The 18,373-nt window shown below is 53.7% G+C and overlaps 1 protein-coding gene across 1 annotated transcript; it reads left to right on the top strand.

Annotated features, from left to right (window-relative positions):
* Window positions 1–4,649: 4,649 nt before the first annotated feature.
* Window positions 4,650–14,355, top strand: LOC135984965 (putative ankyrin repeat domain-containing protein 20A2). The gene is made up of 19 exons (XM_065627883.1): window positions 4,650–4,774; window positions 4,838–5,377; window positions 5,731–5,911; window positions 6,084–6,272; window positions 6,518–6,691; window positions 6,780–6,886; window positions 7,386–7,520; window positions 8,491–8,639; window positions 8,795–8,871; window positions 9,741–9,843; window positions 10,663–10,727; window positions 10,860–10,937; window positions 11,781–11,933; window positions 12,083–12,252; window positions 12,447–12,540; window positions 13,035–13,147; window positions 13,566–13,707; window positions 14,063–14,111; window positions 14,186–14,355. The coding sequence occupies exons 1-19, from the start codon at window positions 4,650–4,652 to the stop codon at window positions 14,353–14,355; spliced, it is 2,814 nt and encodes a 937-aa protein (XP_065483955.1).
* The last annotated feature ends 4,018 nt before the right edge of the window (window positions 14,356–18,373 follow it).

Raw genomic sequence — 18,373 nt, 5'->3', positions numbered from 1 at the left:
ACCACCCCCCTTCTAATACACCCCAGGATGCCATTGGCCTTCTTGGCCACAAGGGCACAACGCTGGCTCACGGTCATCCTCCTGTTCACCAGGACCCCCAGGTCCCTTTCTCCTACGCTGCTCTCTACTAGGTCATTCCGCAACCTATACTGGAACCTGGGGTTGTTCCTACCCAGATGCAAGACTCTGCACTTTCCCTCGTTATATTTCATTAAATTTTTCCCCGCCCAACTCTCCAGCCTGTCCAGGTCTCGTTGGATGGCAGCACAGCCTTCTGGCCTGTCAGCCACCCCTCCCAGCTTGGTGTCACCAGCAAACTTGCTGACAGTGCACTCAGTTCCCTCATCCAAGTCATTGATGAATATACCGAATAATACTGGCCCCGGTACTGACCCTCGAGGCACTCCACTAGATACACGTCTCTCTCTGTCCTTGCTCTGAAGGAATATCAGTCGTGCAGACGTCTGCAACAGGGAGCACACATCTGTGTCCTTTTCCTCTGGGGAGCCCTGAGCCATGATTGTGCTCAGATCGGGGACTAGCGCTGAGCTACTGCTAATAATCAGTTACCAGACTCTTCCCGCCTTTCTAGAGCAATCCTCCTGGTGGTCTGGGCAGAAGGTGGTGGTTGAGCTTCTGGTAGCCATGGAAGCTTTGCAGCTCCCACAGGGATCTGATGGATTTGTAGCCCACCGAGGGGAAAGGTGCGAAGAAGTGGGCAAAAGCTGGAATGGGGGAATGCCACCTCAGCCTAAGGAAAAACATTTTCTCTTGTGGGGGTGGTGAGAGAGCGGTGTCAGGGAGCAGCACAGGCATGCTGCTCCCTTGGGGACGGGGAGCACAAGGGGGTCCCATAGCCAGCCGGGCAGTCCCGGGCAGGCAGACGGCGCAGCCAAGAGCCCAGAGGGACAAGCAAGTGCCCGGTGAGGCAGCGGCTCTGAGGGCAAGCTGAGATGTCAGGCCAGGCCGGGCTGGGGATCAGGCCCAGTGCTGGCAGGCAGGCTCAGACGCAGCCCAGTGCTGGCCAGGCAGGGCCACGGGGAGGTCGAGGGCAGGTCTGGAGCACCGAGGGCTGTGGCCAGGACCAGGCAGAGCTGAGACAGAGGTGGAGACAGGGATGGCCTGACAGAGCTGAGACAGGGCCTGGCGGCCTCTGCCTGCGCCTCAGTGGGCCTCCTTGTCCCATGGGCTGGAGGCCCCAGACACCTGGCCTGGGGCCTGAGGCCCCAGCTCAGCCTGCTGGTGGCTTCTTTGTGCCACAGAGAGCTTGCGAAGTCTCCACACTTGGCGATGCTCCAAACTGGATGTGGCCCTATATCACCTGCCCTGGCTGACCCTGCTTTGAGCAGGGCAGGGACCGACGAGGTGGGCGAGACGAGGCTCCTTCCACCCTCGATGATGCTGGGCTTTTCAAGGCACAAATGTCTCCTGTGGTCCGGAAACTTCAAGCTGCAGGCCCGCTTTCCTTCGGCTACACCTCCTGCCCGACTAAATGAGCCTTTAGCCCGATTCTGACCTCAGCTTAGCTGCAACCGTAGTCTTCCTCGGGCTACATGCAACAGACAAAACAACCGCAGACTGTAGCCAGCATCGCCAGGCACAAAGATGGCAACAAGCTCCTCAGACACCAAGTCATGTTGCGAGGTCTGATGCCACCAGTGAAGAATGGCCATAGAGTTAGCCAAGGGAATCTTGATTTCTAAGCCCTGCTTTGAGACCTGCAAGTGCAGAAGCAGCATCGTGCTTCAGGTCTGGCTGGGCAGCAGTGGAAGCGGCCAGCTCTGGAGGTCCACCTGGCCCAGTCCTCATTACTTCAAGTGCAAGGAGATAGCCAGCTAGGCATTACGACTTCGAGAAGCCGCCCTTCACAAAGATGGCAAAGCACACTTGGCAAAAACAGACTTGCCCCTCCAGGCAACCACCCTTCACATTGGTGAATGTTAAGGGATCTCCGGGCTCTAACAGCAAAACAGCCTTTAGAAGATACCAAACGTACCTTCAAACTGTAAATTGGACCCATTCTGCACATAACTCAGAAAGAGACCTCTGCCCAGGAACAGTCCTGCAAACTCCCCATAAAGGCCAAGGAAATAAGCAGCAGTAAGTTCCGTGGTGATGTGCAAGCAGGTGAAATCTGGCTGCTTAGCAGTCTGCTCAACCCCTCTGCAACACCTGAGCACAGCACTTGCCCTGATGTTGGGGGTGTGCAGGGAGAGAGACAGCTCCAGTGACAGAGAGCACTAGAGAGGACCAGAATGGTTCTGGCCCTCCCTCCTCCTGTCCACCACCAGGTCGCTGCTAGGCAGTATGTAGCTTCTGAACTCCAACACCGGCGTCACAAAAAGCCTGACTCAGCATCTCTTCCCTAGTTGGCAGCAGGTAGCGTCAGGGAACGCAACACATCTGACCGAATGCAATTCTTTTCATTCCTGCATGTCTTGCACTGGTTCCCCACAGTGTGTGGGTGTCGGTGCTGGAAGCACCCAGGGAAAGGGTGCACATGGGTCTTGTCTCCACGCAGGAGACTCTCTGGGCACATCACTGCCCCAGCCACCCTCCATGTTTCGCAGCAACAGCTGATGAGAGCACAGCAATCAAGTGCAAGGCAATATTTTCTTTGCTTGCTATCATGTCCCCCCCACAGCTGCTGCCAGCTCTCTCTCTCCCACAGACGTGGGACTGCTGCCTCCACCTCAGCACTCGAGACAAAAGCGGATCTCTCCTTCACAGAGGAGAGAGGCCCGAGCTGCCATTAGCATGAGGTGAGGCAGCTACACAACCCAGATAAACCCTGCAGTGCTTGTAGTGAGCACTTCAGTCTCCAGCAGTAGTGCAGTAAGCCCTGCGTGCGTGTGTGTTTGTGTGTGTGTGCGCGTCTGTGCCTTACTCTTTATCAGCTGGCTGTGAAGATGTGTAGGATGGCTCATGAACGACCGTTGCTCTTCCAGTACACAGTGTATGCAAGTGTGGGGGTATTGATATCGAAAAGTCAGCAAAAAAAGACTCTCTAACACTGTTTTGAAAGTCTTAAACACCAGGCACTTTTATTACAGTACGCCGGACGCTCGGAGGATTGCTCCTCTAATCGAGCGTGTGCGTGATTTGCACTTTTTGGTATTTATTCCATATACCTGTTGCATATTCATTTGTCTCTACCGCTCAGTTACTACATTAAGCCTAAATTATTTACATAACCCCACCCTTTCCCGGAAGTCCATCTTTGGTATTCGAGAGTCTTCATCGGGGGTCTCTAGTGGTCCCCGGCAGTCTTTGCACCTGGTGCCCCCCCCGGTGTCAGCTTCTTGACCTAGTTTCTTCGGCAAGCATATTGTCATTTTGTGCTGCTGCTCAGCAAAAGTCACGTACCCCGCTCTTCGTTTAGTGGAATATTCCGCTTTCCCAGCTTGCAAGCCAAGGATAGCCCACTTTGCCTCATGTCCAGTCTCTCTAGAGCTATCGTTTCTCTGTTAGGTTTCTGTTACATTATGCCTGGTCTTGCTACATCAGGCCTAGTCTTGTTACATTATGCCTAGGTGTTTCTACAGGATTTTTGTTCCTGTTATCAGTATCTTTACCAAATGCATTTCCTTCCTTTCTGTATGTAGCCTTCCTAAGCAGCTGCAGCAATATGCCGGCTGTGAAAGGACAGGAGAATATCCTGCGGGAGGCCCACAAGGCCCAGCAGTACTTGACAGCTCTTGCTCTGGGACAACTGCTGTCCTTCCCTTGGGCACCCCTGCACTGACCGGAGCAGGTCGGATCCTTCACCAAATGAGATGTTTGGGGTCCTGGACAGTGAGGACGAGTGTTGCGGCAGCATTGAAGGAAGGCTGTAGGAAATCACTGCAGACGTAGGAGAGGGGCCAGTATACAAGATGAAGAAGTAACATGGCCTGTGAGACTTGACATGAGAGTCAAAGCAGTCCACTCCTTTTTGTCAAAATTAAGCTGACTACTGGGGATTCTTGCTGTGATTTTAAAGAAGAGGGAGAGGGAGCTAACAGGTGCTTTCACCTCTGGCCGCCACGAAGCAAATGACTGTGTGTTTGTGTCTGTGCAGCGGCTGTCAACAAGCCCCTCTGTGTCCACTCCTACTGCATTTTACTGCACAGGGGGGCGCATCCTTCAACATTTTGTTCCTAAGGAGCAGGCAAATTGGTCTCCTGAATAGCACATATGCTGTAAATGGCACATTTTCAAAGACAGGTCTTGGCCTCCCTCTCAATAACCCACCCACTCTTGCATGCAAAATGTACCTGCCCTGCAGTCCAGCAGACTGCAAATGTACCTGCCCTTCAGTTTCTAAGCTCGGGCTTGCTTGGGGTTTTGGCTTCAGGTGGCACTGAACACAGTCAGAGCCTACTGCTTCAGCATGACGCAATCTGGTGACACAAGGCAGGGAAGGAGGGGGAAGCCAGGTGGCAAGGGACCTCGAGATTCCCACAGAAGTCACTTGTCTGGTCTTTTGGGCTGTCTAGCAACAGTGGGACAGGGCGAAGCTTTGCTGCGCGCTCAGCGCTTCCTCAGCAGCCCCGTCTGTGGCCACCCCCGCCGTATTCTCCCCCAGAACCGCGCCCGACGCAGACGGACGCATCCTTCAACAGTCTGCACACGGCAGCGAATTGGGCTCCTGAACCGCAGCTGTGCAAATGGCGCATTGGCAAAGGCACTTCCCGGCCGCCCGGCCCCGCGGGAGCCCCAACGCCGGAGCCGCAGCCCGCTCGCCCGGGGCCGGCGTCCCCCCGCCCGCGGTGACGCCCCCGTCCCTCCCGCGGTGACGCCCCCGTCCCTCCGGCTGTGACGCCCCGAGCTGCCGCTGTGAAGCCGCCCCCTGCAGGCGCCGGCGCTCAGTGCTGTCGCCGCCACAGCGGGACCGGCAGCGCGTGTGTGGCTCGGAGCGTCGGGAGCTGCGACCCGCTCGGGACTCGCCTCTTCTCGGCTCTTCTCGCCTTCTCAACGCCCTCTACAACTGTCCGCGCGGGGCTCGGTTCTGGGCTGCTCTTGCCCTCTCCGCGCCCTCTACAACTGTCCACGAGGGGCTCGGTTCTGGGCTTCACTTGCCCTCTCCGCGCCTCCTCTCCTTGCTCTCCCGGGGCTCGGCAGAGTCCACCGGGCGCCTCCTGCGGCTGCTCACCCCGGAGCGGGCTGTGCCCTCGTCGCCGCGAAGCATGCAGTGCTTCATGGCATTGCTCAGGAGCGCGCGGGAGCGGCCGCCGTCCGACAGCGCTTGCGCACCCAGCACCGCCGGGGCCTCGGAGATCCGGGAGAAGGGCCGGGGCGGGCTGCACAGCGCGGCCGCCAGCGGCGACCTCGCCCGGCTGCAAGGAATCTGGTGGCGGAAGAGATTCCGCATCAACTCGCGGGACGCCAACAAGCAGTAAGGAGCGGGCAGTGCCCGTAGCGAAGATCCACGTGCCCTGGCTGGAAGAGCCAGCGAAGCCCAGCACGATCGCAAGCACCCTAGGGACAGGCCGGCTCCACAGCGCTGCCCTTACCGGAGGCCCGCCCGAGCTGGGACAGGAGCCAGCGGATGCGCCACTCTGCCTGCTCTGCCAGCCTGCTCCCTGTAGTGACCCTTCTGTGGAGCTCCGCAGGCCTTTGTGCAAGCAGAGACGGCTCCTTTCCTCTTGCCTGACTGTTGCCGGTCTTGCTTGAGCGGTACATGGAGCCGCAGAGCCACAGGGCACAGCTTCCCGTTGCTGCTAGAAATCCCATCTCCCCTGTCTCTAGGACACATCCGGTGCAGGACTCGCCGGGGGCAAAGCCAGGAGCTTACGCAGACTCCACGGTCTCCGTAGACTTACGTGGCCTCCAGAAGCTCCAGGCTGCCAAGACGCCATGTCCTTTGCTGTGCTGGGTGGCCGGGCAGGCCTGGCTGGAGGCAGGGACCAGTGCCTGGGCACAGGAGTCCGTTCGTGCAGCTTCATTGACACAGCTTAGGAGATGCCTCCTGGCTCAGCAGATGTGCTGAGGATTGTGCCTAGCCAGCCCCAGGCTTTGGGTGTGCAAGTGCTGCCACCGGCTCTGGCACGAGAAAGCTGGCTTTTGGCTTCCTTTTTGGCAGTTGAGCCTTGTGGCCCTAGGCGGTGGGCACCGCAGCCCGAAACGATGTCTTCAGCTGTCTTGTCTGTGTTAACTGGCTGTATTTAATTTCTAGGACGCCTCTGCATCTTGCTTGTGCGAACGGCCATGCAGATGTCGTTCGATTTCTGGCAGGCAAGAAGTGCAAGCTAAACCCTCGTGGCATGTTTAAGAAAACGCCGCTGATGCTGGTACGTGGAATATGTTAGGCAGTTGTACGTGGGGCTTGTCAGTGATGCACTGAGCGATACCTGCCTCGCGGGATTCTTTACGTAGGCCTGCGTAGAAACAGGTATGTTGCAGTCAGTGGGGAAGGAGCATATATTACGTAATCTTTGAAGACGCTCGTACTTTCCCGTGTCGCAAAGATGCAGGAGTTGTGAGAGAGAGAAATGTCCATGTTGGAAGTTACTCCTCCCTTGTGGCTTGTTTCCAGGCAGTACAGCATCAGCACAAAGACTGCGTGACTGCTCTGCTGGAGCACGGCGCCAACCCCAACCACAAAGGTGCTGGTGGCAACACTGCCCTTCACATGGCTGCTGTCATGCCCAGCAAATCGATGGTGGAGCTCTTACTCGAGCACAATGCCCATATTGATGCTCGGAATGACGTAAGCTTGGGCTTTGGGTAAGGCTTCTCTTCCCCAAACTCGCTTGACTTTCCTGTGTTCTTCTAAGGGAGACGATTTCTCCTTTCAGTTGGGATATACTCCTCTTGCCGTTGCGATCATCGAGCGCCGTGAAGAGATGGTTGAGTTCCTCCTTCAAAACGGAGCTGACGTGAACGCTCGAGATAAGTGTCAAAGGTGAAGTTTTGTCAAAAGCGTGCGTGGGACTCCTGAGCATTGTTCCGATTGGATTGTTGGGAGCTATAGGAATGAGCTTTGAAAAAGAACCAGGAGCTGCCCAGAAGGAGCTCGTTCTGTGCCACTTGGGAAAGCAGACCCACACTCTGCTGCTCTCTTACCTCAGGGGATGATCTCTGCACTGAGGACTGCAAGAAAGCGTTGGCTGTGGTGCCAACACACGCACACGTGCGCGTGAGCGTGCACACACATGCACGCATGCACACAGGCACACACACACACAGACCTCCTGAGTCTGCTCTGGGGAGACGCTTGGCCTGGAGGCCTCCTGAGGTCCCACCACACTCAATTGTCCGACGCATCCACACGTTTTGCTGTAATTTCACTCTGCCTGTAGGAGGGGAAACGAATTGTTTGAGGAGCAAAGGAGGAGTCAAGTAAGGGCAAGTCAATGTCTGCAGAAGCTGATCTATTTCCTATGGTTTCTTGGACGCTTTAGGACCACTCTTAAGATTGCCGCTTATGCTGGGAATACGAATGTAGCACGGCTTCTTCTTCAGCATGGTGCTGTTCTTTCTCATCACGGCAAGGACGACTTCACAGATATGGGTTATCTCGATCAGTTTACTTCTGGGTAAGTGTTTGACATCCTTGTTAGAGCAGCTGCATTGTCAGCATGTCCGCGCTGATGTACAGCCCTTTTTGCTTGAATGGGGTGTTGAGACCTTTTCTGAAGCTGGGCTCAGTGACATCTTCTGATGCATCTCCTTCCATGGAGTAAAAACCCACAGCTTTCGGAACAAAGCATGCTTGACGATTGCTCTAGCAAAACAAGCGGTTGGTTCCTTCGCTGCAGGCTTCTGGCACAGTAGCAGTCTTGTGCTAATGCACCGTTTTGCGTAGCAGCCTTGGCCTGGAGCATGTTTTTACTGTTTTCTTGTTTCTTTGGGGTTTTTTGTTTTGTTTTTACTTCTGCTTATGAAGCAACCCTGAAAGTGGTCTCTCTCCAGAGCCCCAACTGCCCCTCTGCCAGGGTTGTTAGAACATGACACCTGTGCAATGTAGTTAACCCCTGCAGTGCTTGGAATGCAACCGCAATCTTTGTTGGCCTCTTGGCATCCCACTTAGGAGCTCTCTACACTCTCGGGGCCTCAGAATAAGGATGGGAATTTCTGAAACCCTTCAAAGTCCGGAAGGAGTTTCAGGAGACGTTACCCCAGCTTGGCGTGAAGAGTGGCTGCAGCATTAGTATAGCATCCCACTGAGGTAGAAGCCTTGTAGTTAGATGTCAGTCTCGCTGGCCCCCAAAATGGAGAAGAGGGGGGTTTATAACATGAGACTGTAGCCAGCAGGGGTGAATTACCCCATCAACAGGAACAGGCACCTGTACTGTGAACATGCCTGTAGTGAGTACTTCAGTCTGCAACAGGACTGCAGTCAGTTCTGTGTACGTGTGTGTGCGCGCGCGTGTGTGTGTTACCTTTCGCACCTGGTTCTGAATATGTGTACGATGGCTCCAGAATGGCTGTTGCACTTCCAGTAGAGAGCGTATGCAAGTATGGGGGTACGTTCACCAATTTCGTTTCCTTCCTTTTTGTATATAGTCTTTCTAAGATCCTGGAGGAATACGCAAGAAGTAAAAGGACAGGAGAATGCTCTGTAGGAGGCACAGGAGGTGCAGCAGTACCTGAGATCTCTTCCTCTGGGACGACTGCTGCCCCTCCCCTGGGAGCACCTGCGCAGATTGGAGCAGGTAGGATCTCCCACCGTGGAGGAGGTGATGAGGACAAATCGCTGTGGCCTGAAGGGGAATGAGAACCCTTTGTTAAAGGCAGGGCCCATGGGATGGGAGAAGGCACAGTAAAATAAGCACTCACAACTGCATTGTGCCTCTTATTTCCTTTGAAGGTGCCTTGCCAGAAGCTGGAGCACAGCAAGAGGAAGATTTTGATTCCCTGTCTGATTTTGAGGTACCTTCTCTGAAGGTGGGGCCCGGCTGGGCGTGCTTACTTTTTGGCTCTTTACCTTCTGCTGCTGCTTCTGACTCAGGCTTGGAAACCCAGCATCACTTAGGTTGAAACAGACCCTTAAGATCTTCGAGAAGGAGTCTGTGTCACTTCTAACGCATGTCTTTTAATTTACACAGACGGATTCTGAAGATGCAATGGAACTGTTGGATTCCGTGCTGCTTCCATCTGCAAAGCAACAAGGAGTGTGTGTGCAGCCTGTCGAGGAGGAGGAGTGCCACAATGGTAATTTCCTGACAGACTAAATGGTTCCCTTTGTAAGCTTCTCTGGAGTGAAGTGGATGGGGAAAAGCAGATTGAAATAAGCGCTCACAGCAGCGTGGTGCTTCTTACCTCTTTGTAGGTGTGTTGCCAGCAGCAGGAGCAGCACAAGAAGAAGACGACGACGACTCCCCTTTTGATTCTGAGGTAGAATCCTAGCATCACTTAGGTTGGAATAGAGCCTTAAGATCATCGAGTCCAAGCGTATGGTTGAAGGGTGACTCAACCACTTCCCTGGGCAGCCTGCTGCAGTGCTCGATACCTCTTTCAGTGAAGAAACTTTTCCCGATAACCCATCTAAACCTCTCCTGGAGCAACATAAGGCTCTTTCTTCTTGTCCTATTACTGCATATGTGGCAAAAGAGACCGACACCCACCTCGCCACAACCTTCATTCTGGTAGTTGTAGGGAACGATAAGGTCTCTCCTCGGCCTCCTTATCTCCTCACTGAATAGCCCTGCTTCCCTCAGCTGCCCCTCACAGGACTTCTTCTCTAGACCCTCCACCAGCTTCATTGCCCTTCTTTGGAAGTGCCAGGTTTAACATGTATCTTTATATTTACACAGACGGATTCTGAGGGTCCAACAGAAGTGTCAGCTGTCGTGCTGCTTCCACCTGCAAAGCAACAAGGAGCGTGTGCGCAGCCTGTCGCAGAGGAGCACCACAACGGTAATTTCCTGACAGACTAAATGGTTCCCTTTGTAGCCTTCTCTGGAGTGAAGCGGGTGGGGGAAAGCAGATTGAAAGAAGCACTCTCTGCAGCGTGGCGCTTTTTACCTCTTTGTAGGTGTGTTGCCAGCAGCAGGAGCAGCACAAGAAGAAGACGATGACTCCCCTTTTGATTCTGAGGTAGAATCCTAGCATCGCTTAGGTCAGAATAGAGCCTTAAGGTCATCGAGTCCAAGCGTATGGTTGAAGGGTAACTCAACGGCTTCCCTGGGCAGCCTGCTGCAGTGCTTGATTACTCTTTCAGTGAAGAAATTTTTCCCAATATCCTATCTAAACCTTTCCTGGAACAACATAAGACTCTTTCTTCTTGTCCTATTACTGCACATTGGGCAAAAGAGACTGACACCAACCTCGCCACAACCTCCTTTCTGGTAGTTGTAGGGAACGATAAGGTCTCCCCTTGGCCTCCTTATCTTCTGAATAACAGCCCTGATTCCCTCAGCTGCTCCTCAGAGGACTTGCTCTCTCGACCCTCCACCAGCTTCATTGCCCTTCTTTGGAAGTGGCAGTTCTAACGCGTATCTTTATATTTACACAGACGGATTCTGAAGGTCTAACGGAACTGTTGGATGCCGTGCTGCTTCCAGCTGCAAACCAACAAGGAGCGTGTGCGCGGCCTGTTGCAGAGGAGCGCCACAATGGTAATTTCCTGACGGACTAAATGGTTCCCTTTGTAAGCTTCTCTGGATTGAAGCGGATGGGGAATAGCAGAGTGAAATAAGCACTCCCAGCAGCGTGGCGCTTTTTACCTCTTTGTAGATGTGTTGCCAGCTGCAGGAGCAGCACAAGAAGAAGAAGATTTTGACTCCTCTTCTTTGGATGAGGTGCTTTGTCTTCCTGAGCTAACATAATTGTTACGCTTCTTAAGCCCAGCTGCTGAAACGCAGCGTGATGCTGCAGGGTTGCTGCAGATGCCTTTCCTCACTGTCTGTCGGTCTGTGCTCTTGCTCGCTCAGGTTTGTGCGCTGGAGAGAGAAGAGCTTCCGCTCAAGAAGGAGGCTTCGACACAAACCGATTGTCAAGGCGACAGTCAGGTGACTCTTAGGGCCTGATGCAGATATCTGTAAAGCAAGCCTGTCAGTGTCAGGAGGCCTGTTCTTGCTACGGAGTTCCTTTAGGAGTGCTGCTGAGAGGCAGTTTTTGAATTGGGACCTGAAGTCTATTTCGGACCTCATTCTGTTCCCGTTGTGAAGCAGAAGTGCTGCATAAAGAGGGAAAACAGTCGGTTAGAAAAAAGCCGGTGGCACAGCCTCTCAGCCTCTGTTCTGAGGAGGAAAATACGGAAGCCTTTTCTGTGTATTAGGAAAGAGAAAGCTTCATGATGAGCTGCGGATAGTTTGGGTGTGCTCAGCTGAGAAAGGTGCCAGCAGATGCCTGCTGGTGGTGGCCAAAATCTCTCATCTTTGAATTCACTGAGTCATAGAAGCATAGAATGGTTTGGGTTGGACAGGCCCTCTAAAGATCATTTGGTCCAAGCCCCTGCTGTGGGCAGGGACATCTTCCAAAGATCAGGTTGCTCAACACCCCGTGCAGCCTGACTTGGACAATTCCAGAGACGGGGCATCCACAACTTCTCTGGGCAGCCTGGTCCAGTGTGCCACCACCCTGGTTCCAACCCTCTGATCATTTCTGTGGCCCTCCTCTGGACCCACTCTAACAGGCCCATGTCTTCCTTATGCTGGGGACCCAAGAGCTGGATGCAGTAGTCCAGGTGGGGCTCACAAGAGCAGAGCAGAGCAGAAGGGGAGAACCACCTCCCTCCAGCTGCTGGCCATGCTGAAGATCAATCTAATGATATGATCCCATGCCTAAAAGCATGTGTCCTGTTGTCATCTTCTTATTGACTTCTCCATGCTCATGCAACACCGTTTCTTTAGCGACGGTTCACATGGCTGCAGCAGGAGTTTGCCAACACTTTCAGAAAGTACTCCCTGGCAGAAGCTTCACTTGAAGCCGAGAAGCGCTACAGCAGGGGCCTGCAGGAACAGAAACTGCAGCTGCAGAAGGAACTGGACAGCTCTAAATCTCAGGTAGGGAGAAAGCCTGTCTCTTGTCTCTTGGCAGGGGCCCAGGCCTTTTCTGTTGCAAACCAGAGTGAGGAACAGAGCCTTAGTTGGGGGTCCGCTCCTTTTTATCAAACCTAAGCTGACTGCTGGCGATTCTTGCTTTGGTTTGACAGCTGCAGGAACTGCAAGAACGGCTTATCCGGAGCGAGCGTTATGCCAAGTCCCTGGAGAATGCCATAGAGAATAAGGAGAGGGAGCTAACAGCTTCCAGGAACCTGCAGAGCCTTCTGGTCACATCTTCTGGAACTGCGGCTATCCCAGAGCTGGAAGAACGCCTGCAACAGTAAGGAAGTCACACAGTGGGGCAAGGCTTTGCTTTCTGCGATTGCGGGAAAACAACTGGACTGTCTTCCTGCATCCCGGCAAGATAGTACTACATGGTTTTCGCTTTTGTTTTAGATGAGGTTCTATCACACTCTTCCTTTGGGATTTGTGGTCTTGCGGACTTCTGTGATAAGACCTGTACTTCTTTTTCAGGCTCCAAGTTGGAATGGCCAGGCTGGAAGCCACAGCCCAGCAACAAGCCAAGACCATTGAGGCCCTTCACAAAGACCTGCAAGCCTCTGCCTCAGTAAGCTAGTCAGAACCTTCCCTTTTCACGAGCTACCAGAGCCTAGGTCCATATTCGGGTGGGGAAATTTGAAGAAGAGGTTTTCCCAAAGAGCCTGGGAGAGACCATTTCATCTGTTCTACTGACTACAGGCTGCCCTGAAAGTCCTGCTGCCTCACTCCCCAGCTTTCTGGCTTTGAGAGTTGCCCCATGAGACTACAGCCGGTCCTACTTTAGTCCCACCTAATGCCGTCTTTGTTAAGGACTTGACAGACAGGGACTGGCTTCGCTGTGTTCTGCTTTAGAACACTTGTGAGGTTGAGACCTCAGGCAGCACTTCAGACAGTGGCTGTGGAGAGGCATTTGGTACCTTCAGCTGCAGACTTTCCTTGGGCTGTGGTGGTGCCGAGCGCTTCATCCTGAAGGCCTGACTTCTTTGGAGAAATCTGTCTGACGTTCTGCATAGGGATCCTGTTCCTGTGCTCTGTGTGTGAAGTATCTTTGTATTTTGAAAGCGTGGGAGCGAAAGCAGGGAATCGAAGAGGCCGTCTGAGAAGAAACGCCAGTTGGAAGCGCTTCCGGAGAAAACACGGAGAAGTAATGGCGCGCTGGAGGAAGAACCTACCAGGCATGGCTTTTTAGTGATTTAAAAAAACCAGCACGTTGAGTAGTAGTCAAGCGTTACTGAACTCTTAACGTAACAGCACATACTAACCGCTTGGGAGCAAATTCAAGCCTCATGTTCCATCTTGTAAGGCGCTTCTTTGCACGAGTCCCTGGTTTTAGAAAGTTACACAAGGCCTTGCAAATGCAGGCTGCCTGCAGTTCTGCTGGGAGGGAAGGAAGTCTTTTCTTCCTCTCTTCAGGTGAACTTTGAGCCCTCCAAGTGATGTGTGGCACTGGAGCGCTGGCTGCTCTCAGCAATTCCTGGCCTGTCAAGCGCATTACAGATGAAGCAAGCCATGGCTGTGCTGCTTACCTAAGAGGAGGTGAAAAAGACCGACTGTTGCTTTATGTCACACTTTCCTTACTAATTTGCTGTACAGCTTGGAGACGCTTCTGGAGGCATCTCAGACAAAGGTGATGGAATACGCAGGGAGGAAGAGAGAGTCCCAGCCCAGTGTCCAGAGAGACATGAAGAAGAGCTGTTCTGAGGTGGCCCAGCAAGCTGGTAAACAAAGAAGAAAGGTGAGCTTTGGTTCGTTTGGTGGACTGGAGGTGATTCCTTTTTCTGCTGGAACCTGTATGATTCTCGTCCTATACTATTTTCCATGTTGCTGATTATCTGTTAGCTGTATTTTGCAATTGATTGAATTCTCTTGATGCTCCTGCTGCCGTTGTAGCATTAGATGGTGATGACATTGAGGAACACGGATGTAGTTATCCTGATGGCTAAAAGCCACGAGCCAGGAGTCCCAGCAGGGCTGCTGAGCTCAATGGCCTCTCCAAGCAGGATGCAGTCCCAGGGGCGCCAAGCGAGAAGAGCGGAGCGGGTCGTCATCATAGCCCGGGATTTTAAAACATTTTAACGTTCTGTCGGCAGGTGACAAATGCAGTCTCGATGGCCTCCCACCTTGCGGATTTCCACAGAAGTGAGTAACTTCAGAGCTCTCTCTTTGGCTTGCTTTTGGTTTGCCGCCTACAAGTTGTTGACGTTTCCCAACAGCTGGAGATTCAGTTGAAACAACACGTGCAGCAGGCAAGATCAACCCAGGACCTGCGAGAAGTTTTTCCGCTTTGCCTGGGGCTCAGGGAGAGCCAGTCCAGAACCCAGGATTAGGCTCAGAAGTCATTTGGGACTCCCTCGGTAGGTCACAGCCCAGTAAAGCAGTCTAAAAGAGAGATGGGAGAAAGAGCTGGCCAGGAAACAAGGCAAAAACCACAAGGAGTTGATCCCTGTCTCCATGGAACACAATTTTCCACTTGTGGCTGTAGCCCCCAGGCTGTAGCTTTGTTGTTGACACATTTGAGTGTTCGGTTTTTGGTATCTGGATCTGCGCATTAGTGCTGTACTTCCAGAAGCCACTTCCCAGTACAGCCTTTGGCCCAGCCTGCTGTAAAACTAATACAAAGCCTTTTCTTTTCCCACGCTTCCCCAGTCACTGCTGAACCTCCGCCATTAGCAATGAGAAGATGCTGGAGCAGAGGAAGTGTCGCTGCCAGGAAACAGAGAGCACACAAGGGACAGGAATGAAGCCTGCAAACCTTTCCATTCCACCTTGTGCAGCCATTGCCCTGCATCTAGTTCCAGTTGTTCTGTTGCAGCTTGCTATTTAATAAACTGTGTCGTCTAGTCCGTGTCTTCGTTTTGCTGCCCAACTGGAGCGCTTGGGACCTCGCGGGTTTGGATGGGGACAGTCCTATCTTTGAAGGCTCACTCAGGCTCTCAACCCATGTGGGCACTTAACAGAATCACAGGAGCACAGAATGTTAGGGATTGGAAGGGACCTCAAAAGATCATCTAGTCCAATCTCCCCGCCGGAGGAGGAACGCCCAGATGAGGCTAGACAGGAATGCGTCCAGGAGGGTTTTGAATGTCTCCAGAGAAGGAGACTCCACTACCTCCCTGGGCAGCCTGTTCCAGTGTTCTGTTACCCTCACTGAGAAGAAGTTTCTTCTCAAATTTAAGTGGAACCTCTTGTGTTCCAGTTTGAACCCATTACCCCTTGTCTTATCATTGGTTGTCACCGAGAAGAGCCTGGCTCCATCCTCGTGACACTCACCCTTCACGTATTTAGAAACATTAATGAGGTCTCCCCTCAGTCTCCTCCAAACTAAAGAGACCCAGCTCCCTCAGCCTTTCCTCATAAGGGAGATGCTCCACTCCCTTCATCATCTTTGTTGTCCTATGCTGGACTCTCTCCAGCAGTTCCCTGTCCTTGAACTGAGGGGCCCAGAACTGGACACAATATTCCAGATGAGGTCTCACCAGGGCAGAGTAGAGGGGGAGGAGAACCTCTCTCGACCTCCTAACCACCCCCCTTCTAATACACCCCAGGATGCCATTGGCCTTCTTGGCCACAAGGGCACAACGCTGGCTCACGGTCATCCTCCTGTCCACCAGGACCCCCAGGTCCCTTTCTCCTACGCTGCTCTCTACTAGGTCATTCCGCAACCTATGCTGGAACCTGGGGTTGTTCCTACCCAGATGCAAGACTCTGCACTTTCCCTCGTTATATTTCATTAAATTTTTCCCCGCCCAACTCTCCAGCCTGTCCAGGTCTCGTTGGATGGCAGCACAGCCTTCTGGCCTGTCAGCCACCCCTCCCAGCTTGGTGTCACCAGCAAACTTGCTGACAGTGCACTCAGTTCCCTCATCCAAGTCATTGATGAATATACCGAATAATACTGGCCCCGGTACTGACCCTCGAGGCACTCCACTAGATACACGTCTCTCTCTGTCCTTGCTCTGAAGGAATATCAGTCGTGCAGACGTCTGCAACAGGGAGCACACATCTGTGTCCTTTTCCTCTGGGGAGCCCTGAGCCATGATTGTGCTCAGATCGGGGACTAGCGCTGAGCTACTGCTAATAATCAGTTACCAGACTCTTCCCGCCTTTCTAGAGCAATCCTCCTGGTGGTCTGGGCAGAAGGTGGTGGTTGAGCTTCTGGTAGCCATGGAAGCTTTGCAGCTCCCACAGGGATCTGATGGATTTGTAGCCCACCGAGGGGAAAGGTGCGAAGAAGTGGGCAAAAGCTGGAATGGGGGAATGCCACCTCAGCCTAAGGAAAAACATTTTCTCTTGTGGGGGTGGTGAGAGAGCGGTGTCAGGGAGCAGCACAGGCATGCTGCTCCCTTGGGGACGGGGAGCACAAGGGGGTCCCATAGCCAGCCGGGCAGTCCCGGGCAGGCAGACGGCGCAGCCAAGAGCCCAGAGGGACAAGCAAGTGCCCGGTGAGGCAGCGGCTCTGAGGGCAAGCTGAGATGTCAGGCCAGGCCGGGCTGGGGATCAGGCCCAGTGCTGGCAGGCAGGCTCAGACGCAGCCCAGTGCTGGCCAGGCAGGGCCACGGGGAGGTCGAGGGCAGGTCTGGAGCACCGAGGGCTGTGGCCAGGACCAGGCAGAGCTGAGACAGAGGTGGAGACAGGGATGGCCTGACAGAGCTGAGACAGGGCCTGGCGGCCTCTGCCTGCGCCTCAGTGGGCCTCCTTGTCCCATGGGCTGGAGGCCCCAGACACCTGGCCTGGGGCCTGAGGCCCCAGCTCAGCCTGCTGGTGGCTTCTTTGTGCCACAGAGAGCTTGCGAAGTCTCCACACTTGGCGATGCTCCAAACTGGATGTGGCCCTATATCACCTGCCCTGGCTGACCCTGCGTTGAGCAGGGCAGGGACCGATGAGGTGGGCGAGACGAGACTCCTTCCACCCTCGATGATGCTGGGCTTTTCAAGGCACAAATGTCTTCTGTGGTCTGGAAACTTCAAGCTGCAGGCCCGCTTTCCTTCGGCTACACCTCCTGCCCGACTAAATGAGCCTTTAGCCCAATTCTGACCTCAGCTTAGCTGCAACTGTAGTCTTCCTCGGGCTACATGCAACAGACAAAACAACCGCAGACTGTAGCCAGCATCGCCAGGCACAAAGATGGCAACAAGCTCCTCAGACACCAAGCCATGTTGCGAGGTCTGATGCCACCAGTGAAGAATGGCCATAGAGTTAGCCAAGGGAATCTTGATTTCTAAGCCCTGCTTTGAGACCTGCAAGTGCAGAAGCAGCATCGTGCTTCAGGTCTGGCTGGGCAGCAGTGGAAGCGGCCAGCTCTGGAGGTCCACCTGGCCCAGTCCTCATTACTTCAAGTGCAAGGAGATAGCCAGCTAGGCATTACGACTTCGAGAAGCCGCCCTTCACAAAGATGGCAAAGCACACTTGGCAAAAACAGACTTGCCCCTCCAGTCAACCACCCTTCACATTGGTGAATGTTAAGGGATCTCCGGGCTCTAACAGCAAAACAGCCTTTAGAAGATACCAAACGTACCTTCAAACTGTTATTTGGACCCATTCTGCACATAACTCAGAAAGAGACCTCTGCCCAGGAACAGTCCTGCAAACTCCCCATAAAGGCCAAGGAAATAAGCAGCAGTAAGTTCCGTGGTGATGTGCAAGCAGGTGAAATCTGGCTGCTTAGCAGTCTGCTCAACCCCTCTGCAACACCTGAGCACAGCACTTGCCCTGATGTTGGGGGTGTGCAGGGAGAGAGACAGCTCCAGTGACAGAGAGCACTAGAGAGGACCAGAATGGTTCTGGCCCTCCCTCCTCCTGTCCACCACCAGGTCGCTGCTAGGCAGTATGTAGCTTCTGAACTCCAACACCGGCGTCACAAAAAGCCTGACTCAGCATCTCTTCCCTAGTTGGCAGCAGGTAGCGTCAGGGAACGCAACACATCTGACCGAAAGCAATTCTTTTCATTCCTGCATGTCTTGCACTGGTTCCCCACAGTGTGTGGGTGTCGGTGCTGGAAGCACCCAGGGAAAGGGTGCACATGGGTCTTGTCTCCACGCAGGAGACTCTCTGGGCACATCACTGCCCCAGCCACCCTCCATGTTTCGCAGCAACAGCTGATGAGAGCACAGCAATCAAGTGCAAGGCAATATTTTCTTTGCTTGCTATCATGTCCACCCCACAGCTGCTGCCAGCTCTCTCTCTCCCACAGACGTGGGACTGCTGCCTCCACCTCAGCACTCGAGACAAAAGCGGATCTCTCCTTCACAGAGGAGAGAGGCCCGAGCTGCCATTAGCATGAGGTGAGGCAGCTACACAACCCAGATAAACCCTGCAGTGCTTGTAGTGAGCACTTCAGTCTCCAGCAGTAGTGCAGTAAGCCCTGCGTGCGTGTGTGTTTGTGTGTGTGTGCGCGTCTGTGC

This window comes from Caloenas nicobarica, chromosome 1 (assembly GCF_036013445.1).
Source record: "Caloenas nicobarica isolate bCalNic1 chromosome 1, bCalNic1.hap1, whole genome shotgun sequence".
Taxonomy (NCBI): Eukaryota; Metazoa; Chordata; class Aves; order Columbiformes; family Columbidae; genus Caloenas; species Caloenas nicobarica.
This window is presented reverse-complemented; position numbering and strand designations above follow the sequence as displayed.